Source organism: Mastacembelus armatus, chromosome 16 (assembly GCF_900324485.2).
Source record: "Mastacembelus armatus chromosome 16, fMasArm1.2, whole genome shotgun sequence".
Lineage (NCBI taxonomy): Eukaryota > Metazoa > Chordata > Actinopteri > Synbranchiformes > Mastacembelidae > Mastacembelus > Mastacembelus armatus.
Window position 1 is genome coordinate 603,676 of NC_046648.1, and position 19,074 is coordinate 622,749.

The 19,074-nt window shown below is 40.3% G+C and overlaps 1 protein-coding gene across 8 annotated transcripts in view; it reads left to right on the plus strand.

Moving 5' to 3' along the window:
• The first annotated feature begins 371 nt into the window (after nt 1-371).
• Nucleotides 372-19,074, plus strand: part of hdac9b (histone deacetylase 9b) — a 33,502-nt gene continuing 14,799 nt past the window's right edge. The window contains exons 1-2 of one of the 8 annotated variants that reach the window (XM_026293170.1): nt 372-552; nt 6,593-6,708. In XM_026293170.1, the coding sequence (XP_026148955.1) occupies nt 6,660-6,708 (49 nt within the window). In that variant the 5' untranslated portion in view covers nt 372-552; nt 6,593-6,659. Of the gene's footprint in view, nt 553-6,592; nt 6,709-12,451; nt 12,980-13,179; nt 13,262-13,312; nt 13,652-19,074 lie in introns of those variants that run through there. The other 7 variants (XM_026293175.2, XM_026293174.1, XM_026293176.2 and 4 more) reach the window with 7 other exon arrangements.

The following is a 19,074-nucleotide window of genomic DNA, read 5'->3' on the forward strand; positions in this document are numbered from 1 at the left end:
CAGGTGCTATTTTAGGAGGCGCATTACTGCAGACTGTAGTCTGCAGGCAGCTGGCATAGCATTCACATTTAGGAATGTTATGTTACGCAATGACACAAAATAATAGCCTCTTTGCAAGCGGGGACTTGTCTGAGTGTCCCATAAACCCACTTCCTGGTGCGTTCATCTATCAGGCTGCTGGGCTTATTTGTGTTTGAGTGAGATTTTAGCTTCAACACATCTTGAAGCAATAAAAATAAAACAGTGAAAGGTATCAATTATTCACATCCAAGGCAGTTTGTTGTCTAATCAGTGGGTTCGAGCAGCAGTTTGGGGGTAAAAACATCTGCCGGGTCTGAGCGGCACCTGCCCCGGACAGGCAGCGCCTGGGGCAGCCACTAGAGGCCGGAGCTGCCTCGTCTCTCCATCCCTGAGATTATCAGATTATAAATGGAGCAAACGGAGCGGACAAGATTTTATATCGTCCTGTCTTTCAACCAACTAGGACTATTTTTAGCTCGGTCGTCACCGACAGCGATGTAAACACGGCAGCACACTCGTCTAATCCCCAAGGTAGACGTCTCCAACGCTACTTCAGAGTTTATCATGTTAAAAATATGCAGGGGAACAAATTTTAGATGGTTCGTGGGAAAAAACCTCAGCAGCCTCTATGAAAATGTAGCTGCAGGGTTAGCTGATGTTTATGAAGCAATACTGTAGTACATTTGCTTAAAAACAAGTTTTATGAAAGTATGAAACGGTATTTAAAGCCTGAACAGTAAAAGCAAAGGGTCAAATAATATTTAGTTTATAGTTGTGATTGTTTAAGGATAGTTTTATTGCTCTGCCAAGCGGGTTTTAGTGGTTTGTACAGTAAGTTAGCTAACGTTACAAAGCTAATGCTAATGCTCAGCGCATTGATATCGCAAGTAGCAGATTGTTCTGCGGTCACAGGTGGTCGCTTAGTCATCGGTTTCTATTGTGAGTCCGCCAGTGAAAGTAGGCTGGAACTGTATTCCAACAGGTTTTGACGTTTCCTCTACAGAACTAGAAAGGTCTCTTTTTGTTGTTGTTCTTTTTTTCTGCTAAAGTGCTGTCACAGCGTATCATCACTGCTTTCGCAGGCTGTTATCAGGCCTAGGATGTGGGGTATTGTAGTGCAGACTGCCACCTATAAATAGAGCTGCCTATGAAGGTATGATCCAAACCAAGCTGAAGTATGAAAGTCCATGTCAAAAACACTCAATTCACCAGCTGCATCACCCCATGACAGCACCAGTGTATTGGACTAATGTTTTAATATGCTTACATTTTCAATTTAAATGAAATAACATTAATAAATTCATGTTAATAAATTAAATAACAGTCTGTATGGAACATGACACGAGAACAACCGAAGCTTCACTAATTCTAACTAAGCAAAAATACTTGTAAACATCACAACACACTGAGGCATTGGTGGTATTCAGTATCATTTGAGTATATAGGCTACGCCATAACATGTACTGTGTACTTGCTACAACTAAAAACCCTGTATTTATATCAAGTAAAAGGTTAAACACATTAAATACCAAAATTAGTATCAAAAACAGCCTAAATGTACTAATGCAGAATAAAAACTTTCGGTTTTATTATAGTATGCTACTAGATCATTTTTATTGCTGCATTAATGAGTCAGGGTAGACTTCATTTTACCTGCTTAGTAACTTTGTAGTTGAATTTTAACAGTGCATTGTGTTGATCATATATTTTGTATGTAAAGTTTTGAAAATAGCAATAATTGTTCAGTTTACTTTTTATTTCTAAACTCATTTTGTCCAAATTTACTCTGAAATGCTTCTGTTTTTAAGACATCCAGTATATTTTTTTCTATTTTAATTGATTTAAAAGAATTTAAATGGTCACTGAAGTGTGCGATGTGCATGTGACTGGAGCGTCAAGGAATCTGCAGCCACTTTCCTGGATATTTTGTTTTTGCAGATACCAAAGATCCAAGACATGAACGGGCTGGCGTCAGAAGTGAGGAGCTTGTTTTTTTTAGATGACATTAACTAAATTAGAGTTATTTGGTAGCTCAGCTGTTGTAATGAGAGTTATATCATAATGTTAGTTTGGTTCTCATTTGTTTTGATGGACTCTGTGTCACTCCAGCAGAAACGTTTGGCACATTTCATATTTGAAATGGCTCTTGTACAAAGGCTATGGTTACCAGTGCATTTTCCATGTGGTGGCAGCACAATCTCCTCTAAGCAGGTTAATGGAAAGCACAAGAACCACAGCCCCTCCAGTGTACCTGACAGTTTTACTTAAAGTAAAAGTAAAAACACTGCTCATACTTGACATGAAAGCTTTTCAGTCACTCCAAATGACCCTTCAGCCATCTTTCCATTTCAGAATATTTATGATATTTTTACATTAGACTTGTTCTTGGCAAGTTAATGTTCACAGATGTCTGCACTGCTCAGATGGCTTGAGGGGGCAGGTACCATCTGAGCTGTGTCAGGGAGAGAAAGTCATTTTAACAGCACCTTACACTTAGCCTAACACATAATTTCATAGTACCAGCGAATGTGTTAATGAGACAAAATGTTTTCGATCGAAATCCTAGCAGGCATCTGTGAATTATTCACTGGACCTGTTAAGTTAGCATGTTCAGCTATATACTTGGCAAGCGGTATTCACGTTAACAGAATGTTGTATGTCATCACTGCTGTGTAATACGTGTTAACTATAGTGACTTACTATTATCTTAAAGTTGGTGTCTGGCAGATTTACCGTGCATAATATAGACACCGCAGGATAAGCAGTCTGCTACTAGCAGAGGTGGCACAAGAAGCAATATCAAAAGAATACAGTGCATTTTCATTTTTTTTACATCTTAAGTGATGAAAATGATGAGTTACACTTTGCCACTGTAATTTATTTCCTGTGATTGTGTGCCATCATTGACTGACTGCGACAGTCTGGAGACCGCCTTCATGTCATACTGTAGAAATGGCAGTTCTAATAGATTTGTTTTGTGTTGGGTGATATAAAGTATGGCATGACAAAATGACAATCTTCTGCTTCAACTGAGCACAGTACACATACATATCTATCTATGTCTATCTATCTATCTATCTATCTATCTATCTATCTATCTGTCTATCTGTCTATCTATCTATCTGTCTATCTATCTATCTATCTATCTATCTATCTATCTATCTATCTATCTATCTATCTATCTCTGTCTGTCTGTCTGTCTGTCTATCTATCTATCTGTCTATCTATCGATCGATCTATCTGTGTATCTATCTATCTATCTATCTATCTATCTATCTATCTATCTATGTCTATCTATCTATCTGTCTATCTGTCTATCTATCTATCTATCTATCTATCTATCTATCTATCTATCTATCTATCTATCTATCTATCTATGTCTATCTATCTATGTCTATCTATTTATCTATCTGTCTATCTATCTATCTATCAATCTATCTATCTATCTATCTATCTATCTATCTATCTATCTATCTATGTCTATCTATTTATCTATCTGTCTATCTATCAATCTATCAATCTATCTATCTATCTATCGATTGATCTATCTGTCTGTCTATCTATCTATGTCTGTCTATCTATCTATCTATCTATCTATCTATCTATCTATCTATCTATCGATTGATCTATCTATCTCTGTCTATTTCTATCTATCTATCTGTCTATCTATCTATGTCTATCTATCTGTCTGTCTATCTGTCTCTATGTATCTATCTATATTTACATATATATATATTTCTATATCTATATCTGTCTATATATATATATATATATAACAGTAATGAAGTGTTCAAACTGTCTTCGATTTGATTTGACATTTGCAATAGCAAATCCTCCTCATCAGTCATAACGTATTAATGGTGCATGATGAATCTGACATTAACAGGTTTTTTCAACGGGAGGACCTTCTCTATTTATTTCTTCATAACACAGGAAAAACAGAACAGCAGAGTTAACACGTTTTGGTGTTAAAATATATTAGAATTAGTAATTTTAATGTTAATTTAGTGTGAGCAGGTTATGGGTGGTATGTACTGAACAGAGCATATTAGGCTATTTAAAGAGTTAATGCAATAACTGTTAGAGAGAGAGTGTGTATGGAGCAACGGCCAGACATTTACAGTTCACAAAGAATGCATGTTGTCTAATGTTGGGCCTCTTTTACAACAGATTGTCTGAAGTAGCTTTATAATTGTATGTAATTCAGTGATTTTGTCCATATATGAGTATTTGTTGTGTAACTAAAACCAGGTAAATATACAAATCCCAAAAGACACATATCATACTCATGAAACTCATTATGCACAGAATTATTTGTCTGTTTTTCTCAAAGTTAGGATGTCTAGCCTAATTTTAATGTTCTCATATTTCATGTTCATATTGCAACTATATTAAAAACAACCATGAGCACAAAGCATTGCAGAGTACTGCGTTTTAAGTAATGTGCCTTTGTGACTCTGTCTTGATCCACATATTTAAAGGGAGAGGCAATTTGTGTAATTCTATATCTAAAAGACTTAAAAACAGCAATAGTAGTTAGCACCCACTGTACTGTGTCACTCAGCATAATGTGTTCTTTAGCTGGATTTCACACTTGGAAATAAGCTGTCATGCTATCTATCATTTCACTTGTGAAATCACAGATGAATGATCATTATATAACTTCACCCGTGGTTACAGTTACAAACACACTTCCAAATTTTTTTATAAATGCACACTGAGAAGGGAGATTTGCGTCTTAAACATGCATCTATCATGATTTGTTTCTCAGCTTCATGTCGGTCATGCTTGTTGACAGCCTTAAACTATTTTATGTGGTCCAGGATCTATTATTGGCTCTGGCTGTGAGTGTTTTCTGTTCCATAACAAGATAAATCTCCAACATGGCATTAGGTTACCAGGCAACAGTGTAGACTCCATTGCTCGGTTATAATTTTCATTGTATAGTTATGATGTCTAATAGTAAGTGACTGCATGGCAGTCAGCCAAAATTAACCACCGTTAGCAGAACCCGTAGAGGCTGATGTATGTCAGGAGGCGTAGAGGCTAGCAGGCTATATTTGGCTGCTGTGTTCCCTTCAAAGAGACGGGTTCTAGGTCTGGACTTGACATTTCTCTTAGACTGAAAAAAATCGGTTTGGGTCAGTGAGTTTTTGCAGAAGGAGGGGTGTTGTTGATGCCCAGAGGAAGGTGCTGGGCTCTGGTCTGCAGTATAGCTCATTGTTTTGTCTCTTCATCTTTGTGGCAGAGGAAGCTTAAATGACAGGATAAAACTAGCAATTATATGTGTTGCAATACAACACAGCCTCACCACATAAAAGGATGTCAGGACCTCCGCTAACAGATTATCATCACTGATAAGAACATAACAAACTGTTTCTGTCATGTTCCAACTGTTAACATTTAACTCCTTAGGCTCATATAATCCTCTTAAGACCTTTTCTATATTTTTAAATATAAGATGCATTGTTCACAACTCAAATCAAGATTTTAACATGTGATGTTAGAAAGGGGCCCTGCGACAGACTGGTGACCTGTCTAGGGTGTACCCCTGCCTTCCACCCGAGAGAGAGCTGGGATAGGCTCCAGCGGATCCCCGTGACCCTGAACAGGAAAAGCGGGTATAGAAGATGGATGGATGGATGGATGGATGTTAGAAAGGTTCTGTAGAAGGTTCTGTTTTTGATCAGGCTCCTCTGTGGGCGCTGTAGGTGTGTTGAAGTTCAACAGAACCATGTAGAGTGCAGCTCTCATATTCACACCTTTATTTATTTTGATTTTCTTGGCCGCTGCTGCTCCAGTGGATGGAAACATGTGACTGTATAACAGACAACTTGAGTTTAGCTGAGATGCAGCAAAACTATTCCCTGACTAAAATATGTGTTTTTGTCACTCGCACTCTCATCGTTTGTTGCTTCTATTTTATATTTTGCAGTTGTAAGTTATTAACAGCAACTCTGTTCATCACAGTTGCAATTAAAGCACAAATGGCATTTCAATCAATCCGTAAACCAGCCAGATGATGTATCTTATAAATTGAGTCCTAAAACACTCGATTTCTAATCACAACATTTTCTAAAATGTCTTGTAGGGTGAAAATAGTCAGAGGTGTTCTCACAGTGCAAATCTCGCTGTTGGGCTGGTGGAGAATAAAGGAGGAGGTAGTGGTGTATGTGTGAGGAATTATTTTTCTCTCTATAAAGATGGTAGGAGGAGAACATTGGGCCACAGGGGGAATCTGGAGAGACACAGAACATGGTGGGTTCAGCCTGGTGTTCTCAGTGTAGACCCCTGAGCTCAGGAGGGGGGGGGGCTACTTCCATTTGTTTTAACTTCCTGTCCAAATAGAGTTGGATAGATGAATCATTCATGACTTTGATAGGTCTTTTGTTTGGATGAAAAATGGGGAATGTTAAGGCTCCTGCCTCAAGTGTTTAAGATAGATTAATATGCTGTTCTTTTTGTCAGTGTGCTGCCTTTTTCACAGCTTGTTTTTAATTGAAGCATGTGTGTGTTTTGTTTTTGTTTTTTTTTTAAACTTTTTTTAACTATCTACTTATCTGTCTGTCAGTATGCCCATTGGCAGGCGCCGTGAAGAGTACCCCTGACCTAACTTGATCCTGGTCTGTCAGATCTGCATGGTAACATCATTGAGGATGATGAATGAGCTGAGCTTCACAGTTCCAGGTATGTCCAGGTCAACAGGTGCATTGTCACTTGAGTATCACAGGGTGGGGCTGTTTTTCTTGATGGCAGAAACAGAAGAACCTCAGATTTTACAGGCTTATTGGTTGACACCCCATGCCATCCCATCATCCTCTGCACTGTGCTGCCATGCATCATGCTAAACATCTTTGTTGGTACCTTTCATCTGTGACTTCTTTAGGTGCTTCCACAGGAACTGAATAATTTACAGCTTACTTGTGAGTTTGTGCAGCATAAACCAGTATCCTCCATTAAATTCAAACTGTGAAGGCTCGTACGGGCTCATTTGTAACCATGGCAGGAAAAAAATATAAATATACAGTACGTATAGTATGATGCTATAATAAGATCCAGAAAGTCAAGGTCATCCTAGCAAGGTGTTTAAAATACATGAGGGTGGGGGGCAGGTTAATGCATACTGAGCAGCCCAGGCACTAACGTTGTAGCAGAGGTGGTGGGTCCACTGTGGGACATTTCCCGGTATGCATAGCACTGCCTTAAAAATCAGAGGAAGAGGTATTGTTGCGTTGGAGACCTTTGAGACACCACAGGAGCAGCGTATGCACACTGAGGTTAAGCAAAGGAACGGTGGTGTAGGTGGAAGTGGCCTGGACAATAAATGTCAGCCCACCCTTCCCATAGTAAAATTGATTTCCTGTTGAGCTTTTTAATGTGGACCTTTAAAATCCTTGAATGGAGTTTTGTTAGAGTATATAAAAATAATTGATAAATCCAGAAGACCAACCAAGCAGTAGCAGTGCCCTGTTATCAAACAAAGACAGTTTTCACCATGTTGCTGTGTTTTTACTTGATCAATGTGCTCATTCACGTCACTGAAAGATTCGTCCCTGTGAAAGAAAACCTGGAGGTTGGGTGAAAACTGCCTGCAGTTTTTCTGTGACTGAAATAACACTTCTGGTATTTTGCCAAATGACAAAGAAGATTGATAAAATGTGGTTTTAAAAGCTTTGGTGACAGCAGAAGTATGTATTTTGTTATCGTATTAAGATATGTATGTAGCTCCAAGGCACCTGGGTGGGGTGATGCTATGGTTAACCACTCTTAAATGGGCTCAGCTAGCAGGATGTGGAAGGGAAGGATGCCTCTGAACAGAGAACCTTTGTTTTTATTAATCCCTGAGGGATTTTCTAAGGTCAACTTGGCTGGATTTCATCAAAGTCACATGTGCCTGTGGTTTGTATGATATTGATGAGGCATTTGACTTTGTCAGGCATTCGAGTGAGATAGCCCTACAAGAGCCACTGATGCAGTGATTCTACATGCTGGGGGTTCAGCCAGAAAATGTTCTGCTTCATGTTTATAGGTTAATAGTGCAGTAAAGTACCAGCTGACATTAAGGAATGTTCTTTCCAAGGCTCCACTCAGGCCTTTCTGTTCTAGAAAATTGTTAGAGGATAAAACATTTGTGTTGCTTTGAGAGAAGCTGCTGGGCAAGGGAACATAAAGTGAGCGTGTCATGACTGAATACAGGGTTGAAGTTGTACAACAACATGGTCAATTTGATACAAGCAGGAGATCAATGGTTTCCAGCAGAGATGAGCATATTGATCAGTAAAATACTGAAAGCTGTCCTCTGTTCCCAGCGTGTCTTTGTGCTCCACATCTATTTTTAGAAAGCCTATGGCAGCAGATGAAGGCACAGCATCAGGGGCCTATTCAGTGTTAGAGAGTAAACGGACGTTAAGGTTAGTAATAATATTTAGTAGATACTTTGAAAATGTGTTCTGCCTTTTTGGATCTATATCATGCTGTAGCCTGTTTCTGACATCTTAGATAGAGAGCTCACAACACCTTTTTCTAAAAGTGTTTTTTATTGTTAAGGATTTTGATTCTTTTTTATCTTTGGCCTCTCTCATAAGAGAGAAATGCATAAAGGCGCATGGGCCGCTTCTGACTATTACTTTTAACTGCATTGCAAAAGTTTTTTGGCAGTGTTTCAAGACTAAGCACCAAACATGACTGCCTTTATATGCTTTTTGGTGTTATTTGATCCAGCCTGTTAAGTGCATTCTGTATCACCCTAAAAGTCCAACAGGAAATACCACAGGACGCCAGACAGAGTAACCCAATAAAAGCAAGAGCGCCCAAATCATTAGTGAGGAAACACACTCACATAACACATCCAGATGTACACACTAATTGGATTTTACCATCAAGTCAACTGTTTGTAGTGTGTTTGTGCTTTTATGAGACTGACCGCAAGGTAAACGGAAAGTGGGCTGTTTGACGTGACAGAACTTTTTAGCAGGTTTTAACAGGTAGACTGGCTGAGCTCAGTTACTGACACAGCAGGCTGTTCTGGCAGCAAAGAGCTGCGGCTTCATACTGTGAATGGTTACGTCAGAAATTGCTGTTGGTAAGCCCTTCTCTTGGGAGGAACGTCCCCTCTCAGTAGAGAAATCAGCACCTGGCAGCGATCACATCCGCCACAGTCGTCCCAGGGTGGCATGATGAAACTCCGCATCCACACAGGCAGGAAGCCAAACAATAGATAGAAAGTCAGAGGTGGTTAAAATGAATTCTATAAATACTCATTTGCATAAACATGTTTGTCAAATCAGATCATGTAAGAAGGCTGTGAGATTCACTGTGTGATCAGTTTATTATGAACAATAGACAATCCTCCTTTGAGAAACATGGTAGCTTTGAAGTTCAGAGAACATGGAGACAACAAAACATGGCTGACTCATTCCCTCCCACACATGGATCATGTGCTATTAGGGGAACAAAGCATTTTGTAGCTGGATAAATGAGCTTTAAGGAGCGGTGTTTGTCCACCCCTCATATCTGTTGCAACACTTAAGTTTAGCTCCCTTCCTTCTCTAGTCTGGCTCCCTGCTGGGTTTCATCATGCACCGTGTGTCACAAGGCAGCAGTGCTATGGTGATTAAGCCGCGGAACTTTGGGAGTTGATTTGGAACGGGTACAGTAATTGTGGTAATGTGGTTATTTGGTAGAAAAAAACAAGTCTCCAGGTTATGACCACAGTTTTCTTGAAATAGAACAGAAAGAGCTCAAGCACCACAGTGGGAAATATATCTTTGTTATATTCCCAGTCCCAGTAGACCTTTCAAAGTGACTAATGTGAAGTAAACAAAACGATGATGATGTGTGTACGGATGTCGGTATGCATACTGACATCTCTTGCTCTTTAAAATAGGCTATAATGGCCTTTCATTTATATTTGGAAAGTGCCAAAGGCACTTCACCAGGCTGACCCAGTTGTTCCCTCATTTGTGATATTCCCCCACACGTCGGTGCTCTGATGTCAAAACATCCACACGTGCACCTACACACACACTCATGCACACACACACACAGCGTTTGTGTGGGGAGGTGACAGACAATCCAGCCCCGGCCCCGGAGAGCAGAGTGGAGTGGCTCTCCAGCAGGGACGCTGACGTTCACACTTAAATGCTTTAATAGGACTAAAGTAGACAAAGGCCGCCAATGACGCAGTAGGAGCTATAATGGGCTTGCCACATTGCAGGTTTACTGGACCCTGCCTATTGGAACAACGCTATTTCCAATCTTACAATCCCTAATCAGCCTCAGGAAGCTAGTTATAAATAAAAGGTGTAGGTTAATCGCTGCTAACGTGTCCTAGTGAAACGTCTTTGGGTTTTTTTTTTCTCTTGGGGGGCAGTAGGACAGATCCACTGCTGTTTGTCACGATGATATTGCAGACTTATTATTTACTTTTAAGTGCAGAGAAATTAGTTTGATTTCTTATAAAAGCAGAAATATACTTTATGTACAATGTGCAGAACATTTTGTGACTAGAAAATGCAATTTCTAAAAAATTGTGTTGGGATTGCTGACTGCAGAAAAAAAGCTTCAGCTAAAATGTGTTGACATTTTGTGAAAAAGATTATTTAAACCATGATTTGAACATGAATATTTGAAAATAAAATGGGCTCTGAATTTGCAACAGGTAATGTAATAGTGAAAAACCACAGGAATAGGAACACTGTAAAAATATCTCACCTTTCAATTTTAGGAGATGGTCAAGTTTCGGGCAAAATCACAGCCATGCCATAGAGGTAGGAAGTCCTTTGTTATGATAACTGTGATGTGTTGTAATGGCCTCAGCTCCAGTTTTAATCAATTATACCTTCACGTATGTTGAGGTCAGAGCCTGCCTGCTCTTACTGATACTGTGACAGATGGAGCTCTGGGTCTATGGCTGTTATTACCTTGGACTTGGATGCTTGTTATCTCTCTCACCATCTTATCCAGCTTGAATGCCAAAACTAATTCACAAAGATCAAGAGAATGATAAATGTGTTTCACTGCAGAGTGTTGCTAAGGTGGGATTTGAGTAATCATTTGTTGCTGGTTTTTTTCCTGCTGCTTTTACATTCAGTTAACAAAGATTTTTTTAAAAATTCACTCTATTTATTTGAATTATGATGAAATAAAAATGAATGTACGCGTTACGTCTGATTCTGAATTATCAAGTTACACAACATATATCATACGTTAGAGTTGTTTAATGTCTGAGGCGACCCTTCAAGCTGTGAATTTCCTTCTTGGCTGCGTTGTGATGAAAGGATTGAGGGGTTAAATGTTTGTCCAGCTGAAACAACACTGTAAAACTCCTTCTCTGTCTCTGTAGCGGAGTCGTCAGAGCACAGGACCTAAAAATAGCTATGCTGGCTCCACGCCCCTGGCTGGGGGACAGGTCAAATTATGAAGGAAGATGAAAAATTTAAAGGCACAGGCTGCTTGGCCACAAACCCAGCTCTGCATCAGTGGTCAGCTAGAACATTTGATTTGACTTTTATGGACTGGAGTCAGATTATATTAGTTATGGATCTTGAAAGTTTGGGATGCAATATTAATTTCAAAAAAGTAGCAGTAGCATAGCTGCTTGGTGCTTAAAATTCACTATTGAATTTCTTGAGCTGAATGTTTGTAGTTTCTCAAATCCAGCACTAAGCTGTATTGAGGAAACGGGATGTGTAGCTGTAGATGACACTGTTTGACAGGTTTATGTAATTGCGATCATGCTGTTATGGCATCTCACAGTTGGCTGCCTCGGCTAGCTGAAAGCATGCTTCCCAAGTAGCAGCACTGCCCTGGATACACACTGAACCCCACTAACACTGAACTAATGCAGTGAGATTACACTCCAGGTCTAAAACGAACACGGTGTTCATTTGTTGTCTCACATGTTGTTGGGTTTTCGTCACACATGCAGATTTTAGCCAGATGTTATCATTTTTGTATTTAGATGCTTTTGTAGAAATATGTGGTCTTTTGATTTTAAATATACTAATTTTATGTTTTGTGTATTATGGTAAATATCCATAGATGTTTTACAAACCTTCGACATAACATAATATGCACAGAGGTGAAGTTGCCTCTTTTTTAGTAGATCAAGGCAAAAATAGCTCACTCCACCGATGTACCTGAGAGAACAAAATGAAGACATAAATAGGGCTTGTGAGAGAGACAGGTTCAACAAATCAGAAGAGAGAGAGAGGAATCAAGCTTCCATCTGCAGAGAGGGAGTCAGGAGACATGCCTTCTGGCAGTAGCAAAAGAAGACAGCTGTGTTTGGTGTGGTATTTTTAAACGCATCAATGCTGCTCCAATCCCAGCGCCTCGCCTGACCTATTTTTAGCCAGGGCTGGCCATTGTTCTATTTCTGTCACCTGTGGGCCACGCAGTTGTTGATTCACATGCAAATGAAGCTTGCTCCCTCCCTGGCTTGCATTACTGCCTCAGCGAGGAGCTCGGTACACAGTACACAGCTTTCCTCGCTACCCAGCTTTACATTTTTCTCAGGCTCTGCTCAGGCACTTTGCTGAGCAGTGAACAAGCCACAGAGTGAAGAGAAATAGGGGACGAGGCAGATAAGAAAAAAAATAGCTGGACTTGACAGTCTTTTTCTAACATTGTGCTAGTGTTTGAACCAGACTGCCGAGAGAGTGGCAAACCTGCAGAGAGTGTGCAGTTTGTGTTATTGCTCTACAGTGAGAGTGGCTTCTCAGAGGAGGAGGCAGAGGAAGGGAGAGAGCTGCCTGTTGTCGTGGTCTCGCCCCTGAGTGGCTGAGGGTTGGCTCTTGGTGACAGGAAACACAAGGCTTGCGATGAGACCTGAGCGCTGAGTGGAGTATGCTGCAGACGATTTACGAGGGTGAGTCAAGTTTCTCCACAACAGAGGGGCGCGTTGAACACCAGCAGCTCCCCAACCTGAGCGCGATGCACAACGTGAACAACTCAGGTGATCACACAGCCCTGTGTTTTTACTCTTCTTGAGGATTCTCAGTTTTTGTCCGTCTTTTATCACCTCTTTACATTCCGGTCTCTGTCTTTTCCTCTTTCACTGAATGAGTTCCTACTTCTCAGCTATCTTGCATCCTCTGTTCCCTGCACACATTCATGCTGTCGCTCTCTCACGTACTCTCAACTCTTTGCGCTCAGCCGGTGATTCTGTGTGAATAGGAAACTCAAAGCTTCTCAGCACTGCAACGTGGTAGGATCAGGCACTTCTTCCTGAATCAAGGTATTTACTTCTGTGATCACATATATGCTGCTTTAGGAGCTGTGCTTTAGTGTGTGACTGCCACATTCATCTATGCTAAAATATGTATCATAAGGAGCTAAAAAGTGCCGTTGTCCCGTCGTATTGTGTTGTTTTTCTACTAAAATGAGGAAATGTGTTAACACTGTTCCCCCTGCATGAGTTGCCAGAAATGAGTCACTGTGAACATGAAAGGGATGTTATGTTTCGCAAGCTTCCATGTCAGCATGCACTTTTCAGGGAACAGGAAAAACTGTGACAGAAATACTGAAGGGACAACTGAAAGGTTTCTCTGAGGATATTTACCACACACACGGTTCTATTTTCGACCCGAGGATTCAATTGAAGAATACATGGCTGACATCAATATGAGTAATGTCTATTCACTGTATTGACTCAAGATGAGTCACACCTTAGTTGCTTTGATTTGTTTTCACCATGTGGCTATTTATGAAACGTAAAAACCATGCCTTTTGAAATTAATTTAGAGTCGAAGCATTGTGTTCTGTGACAACACGCTAACACCATTTCTGGTATGCATGTCTGATGACGGTGGAGAAACATGTTTGTGCCTAATTTACTAAAATATATTCTATGACCTTTGACTTGCCACTAGATTATTATTTAGCCGACAGCAGGAGACAGCAACAGGGTGTGAGATAATTGAATTGTTAAACATGAATATGAATTTTGTGCAGTGACTGCCCACTCAGAGTTTTAGGTGTAATAAAAGCTGTAAGTTGAAAAGCCTTATATTTAAATGTGTATATATATATATATATTTATATATATATATATGTATAAAGCCTTGCAGCCTTAGGTCTGACTTTAGAAAAGCAAAATGGGTGACTGAAAATATCCAGAGGTATTGGGCTAAAAGTGAGGAGGGGAAAAAAAACAGGAGCATGACAGGGAGATGACACATTCCATCTCTGTCAATAGAGTAGGTTTTTGGACTACAGGAGCAGGACTTTCTTCCTCTGTCTTAGTGGCCTCCGAGCCAAACAACAGATAGGCCAAGCACCTGAATTCTGGCTCCTTGCTTATTCTGTGGGTCAGCTATTCTTGGGTGAGTTATTTTCAGATTATGGCATTAGCCTGCTAAGATTAGGCGTCTGTGCGTTATCGTTCCATCTCGGCGTGCTCCTAATATAACAGGAGTTTGGAACAGATATTTATAGAGGATTCTATCATTTGCTGGTTTCATTTGTTCTTCCTACTTTATGGTAAATCACTTTTTTTTTTTTTCCTATAAATGTGATTCCAAGATGCCTTTATAGCAGTTTACTGACTGGGTATTAATGTTTTAGGATAGTCGTGTTTTGTTATAAATATTATTGGTGAAGTGGTCATTGTGTGAGAGAAGCAGGTTAAGCAGGTTATTTTGAATTGTTTTCTAAAGAAAACTTCTTGACATTTTATATAACTCTACTTCTTTACTGGTGCATTTCAAGTGGAACATGAAAATAAAGGGCACTAATCGCATTTTTGTTCTGATTAGTGTCAGTAACATCAAAGTTCTGAGGCAAATGGTCCTCAGATGGGCTCTCCAGGGAAAACTAATTAGTTCCCCCTGATGTAAAATACCATGTAAAATATCATGCAAGCTCTGGTAAACAGGGAGCTTTCAGACGAAAACAATGCTGCACCTTTCAAGTCCTCTTGTCTGTATCCTGTGTCTATTCACGTTGCGTATTTCAAGCGTTCACTGTTAAAGAGATAATAACACAGAAATAATATCAGATTTGGTTTCAGTGTTGCTTAACAATTGCTCATCATAAGAACGAATTAACATATTATTTCAGACCATTGGTGACAGTAAGGTGAAGAGGCTGTTGAACGAAAAGCCCATCTGAAAACACTCAGGGCTTTTTGCATATTTTTTACCCGTGTTTGTCTCAATATGCATGTTGGAGAGAAGCAGCTTATGGCTTGTGTTTACCAGTGATGCTAAGATGCTTTTCCATTGGTTGGAGGGTTTGCTGTGGCTCATTAAGGCATCATATTTCACTGATTGATTTATTAGGAATTTTATTGCTGCCAGTGTTGTCCACACAGAATTGAATAATGATAAAGAAATCTGGACAGAGGGACCTGCTGTAATAGTGACCCACAGTTCTATCTGTGTTTTTGCCTTTTTCCTCGAATGGGGATTTAATATATGCTGTTTAGTGTGGTTGTTGTTTTGTAACATGGTTTGGTATGATGGGAGGGCAGCAGACATCTGCCCCCCTGGCTCCCCTCAGCGAAAGACCCATGCTGGTTCAGCTCGGTTGTCTTTGTTAGCAGATAGCCTGCAAGCCACAGCCCTGGCTCAGCTGCAAGGACGAGCCTGAGTCTTAAAAATAAAGACCTGTTTCCTGCTTTAGACATGCCAGCTGCTCAAAATAACAAGGCACTTAATAAGAGATCCAGCACCACATTGCAGTCCCAAGCATCAGCTTATTTTTGCCCTCAAACATCTTCTGTATCTCTGGTTCTATTTATACTGCCTTATACATTTTGCTGGGAATTTAGATCAGCAACCGTCTCACGTCATATATGCTACACGTTTAGAGTGAAAAGACAAACTGTGCCTTTATATTCATTGCATGCATCCATCCATTTGGTTCTAAATCAGTAATAGTATATACACTGAAAATACTGATCCATGGTCAGTACTTAGCACACTCTGAACATCTTTTAGACTAATATGTGTCGCTGGAACGCAGGTGGAGCAATGGGGATGGATTTCACCTTAAAATGTGTCGGTGATGTTCTGGGAGTTGTATTAGTGTTTTTGTTTAGGCCAAAATTCACTCAGTAAAAGCTGTAAAAACTGTAAAAACCACAGAAAAATACTGCAATAGGTAGAATAGGATTTACATTTGTTTCTCTGTAGTTTTCTATTGGCTCACAGGTTTATGTTTGTTAATGTTTTGGAGATGCTGCATGTTTGAGCTTTGCCAGCCAGTTCACGGAGTAACGTCTGACCACAGAAGCTAAAGATGACAAACTAATACCAAAGTTATGAAACGGAGGAGTCCACTGTGCTGCGTGCATTTAATAAAACCTTTATGAAGGTGGCAGTGCGACAACCTGTTGCAGTTCAGGAGGCTGTTAACCCTGTTTCAGATGTTTTTGCTACATGTCCCATCAGTGGTGCTTCATTTCATTTAAATGAGATGAGATTATTTTTAACAAATGTGTGTGATGCCTCTGCAAATCCTTTTTTGCTGCATCGGTGCTCCTTGTGTTATTTATAATGTTTACCATATATAAAAATAGGACAGACCTGCTAGTGATGTTGCTGTTTTGGCGATATTGCACATATGGCCGGAGTTACTGGGGAACAGCATATAGTTTTGGTAAAGAAAAAATATTTTTAACTTCAGACTTTTCAGGGTAAACTTTTATTCTCACTCTACATATGTGGGATTCCTGAAAAACAACTGTACTCAGGCAGTTCACTTGTTCACTTTACACTAAGGACAGTATGTTCTTCTGCTTTTTGATGAAATCTGAATATTATTATCTCTAATCAGTGACACCAAAAATACCCCTACTACACGTACAAGCTAACTATAAGAACAGACGCTCCATTTATATTCAGCAGACGATGTTTGAAATATTTATAACTTCTTTCTCATGTTAGTTTGCAGTTTATATTCAAGCAGGATGTGTCAAGGGTTTTTTTTCTAAAACTGGTAAAGACTAACAAACTGACCCGTGTTGATAATGTTGATAATGTACTATTTCTGTACGTACTGTAGACTCTTCACACATAATAGAGGTAACTCTGCTGGCGTGTGTGTATTCGCTCTCTGGGGTGGGAAGCCTGCTAATGTGGCCTGAGGCAAAATAAAAAAAAATAAAAAAAATAGACAGCCATCCAACATCTCAAATTAAGGCTGTGATTGTCACTCTAACCACCACCAAGGCTAATGAGAGGCAGATCTGTTATAGAAATAAACACTTTGAGGACACTGGTGGCGCGATGCTGCAGTGGGAGTGTGGTCACAGGCCATGAGTCACTCTATCCCCCTTGGCAGGCCCTCCACAGGGAGGAATTTTGGCATGGGACATGGTGCTTGTCACTCCCTTGTGCTAAAAACAAACTTGGGACCTGTCATTCATAAATCTTTTGTTTACCAGTGCCAAGAGACACTTCTGTGCACTTTCTACCAATTGGGAGACATGTTCACTAAATAAAGTATTAATTTGAAGGGGCACGAACACTAGTGGCACTGTAAGCCGACTGAAGCAGAAGTGGCAGCCTGTTTTTTGCGAGTGATCATTTCAAAAGTGATCTGAAAGTTACATAAATGCAACACTGCTCTTTTATTTTTGCCAGGGTTAAATCGAGCAGGCGGCCTCACAACTGTGACAGTCTTTTGCACATTGTCTATATTAAGACCCTGCTCAGAAAAGCATTTATATTTAGCCGTAGTCACTGGTGGTTCCGTATTCTCCTCTGCCTAAAAAGTATTTTCTTAATACAGAAATACAAGAATTCAGCTTTAGGTAGTTTCAAGGCACATTTGAGTTTATCTGTTTGTGGCTCTGTTGTGTTCTGTGATTGAGTAAAAACAGAGACACGGGTGTATTTAGTCATTTTCTCTGTCAGCACGTAGAGAAAAGTCAATGACAAAGAAGGAAGTTGTGTATGATACATTAGACAGTGGCTTCAGTGGAGCTCAGACAGTGTCTACTCACCTTTAGGCCTTACTGTGTTCCCTCAGCATCGTCACGCCATCCAGGATTATTCTTGCCAACACAGTGGACAAGAACAGCACAGGCACATGAGGCTGTTGTGGCTTCCAGAAGGGCCATTTCATACAGCCTTGGTTATCAAAGGTGGCTTACACCTTCACAGTCCTCCTCCTCCTTCTCCTCATCCTCCTCCTCCTCCTCCTCCTCATCCTCCCCCTCCCCCTCCTCATCCTCCTCCTCCTCCTCCTCATCCTCCCCCTCCCCCTCCTCCCATCCTGTTGAATCACTGTCTGAGATTTTCTAATGCAGGCTCAGTTTGATGTGCTGATCAAAGTGGAGATCCTTAATGTCAGTCACAGTGAGGGTACAGAATGAAATATGAGATTAATTAGATATCACAGTGGTGAATTCTCCCAGGCAGCAGGTGTTTTTGTTGCTATATTTAGGTTGATTAGGCAAAAGTAGCACTAAGGGTGTCTGACTCTCTGAGCCCTTCAGTGGTTCACAGGCTCACTGCTGCCTGTGGAACAGACCTTTGTCAAGTACTTAGAAGTTAAGATTAATATTCCCTGTCAGGAGAGAAGGGTGTGTTCCACAGGTGCCTGTTCTGTGCCTGCCAAGCCGTTCTCATCCTCTGTCATTTGATTGGAGCTGTTTTTAGAACATAGAGAGAAGAATTACAGCACAGGAGTCCCCTCTAGCTGTCTGCACTCTTTGAACATGTTTTAAGACAACTTATCACTTGGCTGCTGAATCTCTACAGCCTGTGTGTGTGTGTGTGTGTGTGTGTGTGTGTGTGTTTTGTAATGCTTTCTCGCTGCCTCTCTCTGCTGGGGACTCCTTTCTTATATAAGAGCGCTGAAAAGCTGATATAATAGTCAACATGTCTCATTGCCACTGTAGGCAGGAGATGACATGCAGTGAGACTCGATATCTGCAGGATGGGGAGACATAATTACGTCGCCAGCGTTGCCATGGCAGCGGCAAGTTAGGGTGGTGGATACTAGGGTATGGGGGTTGTCACAGACCAGGATTGCACCACTTGCTTTTATGTTTCTATTTATAATCATCACCGCCACATACACATGGAATGGTGGCAATGA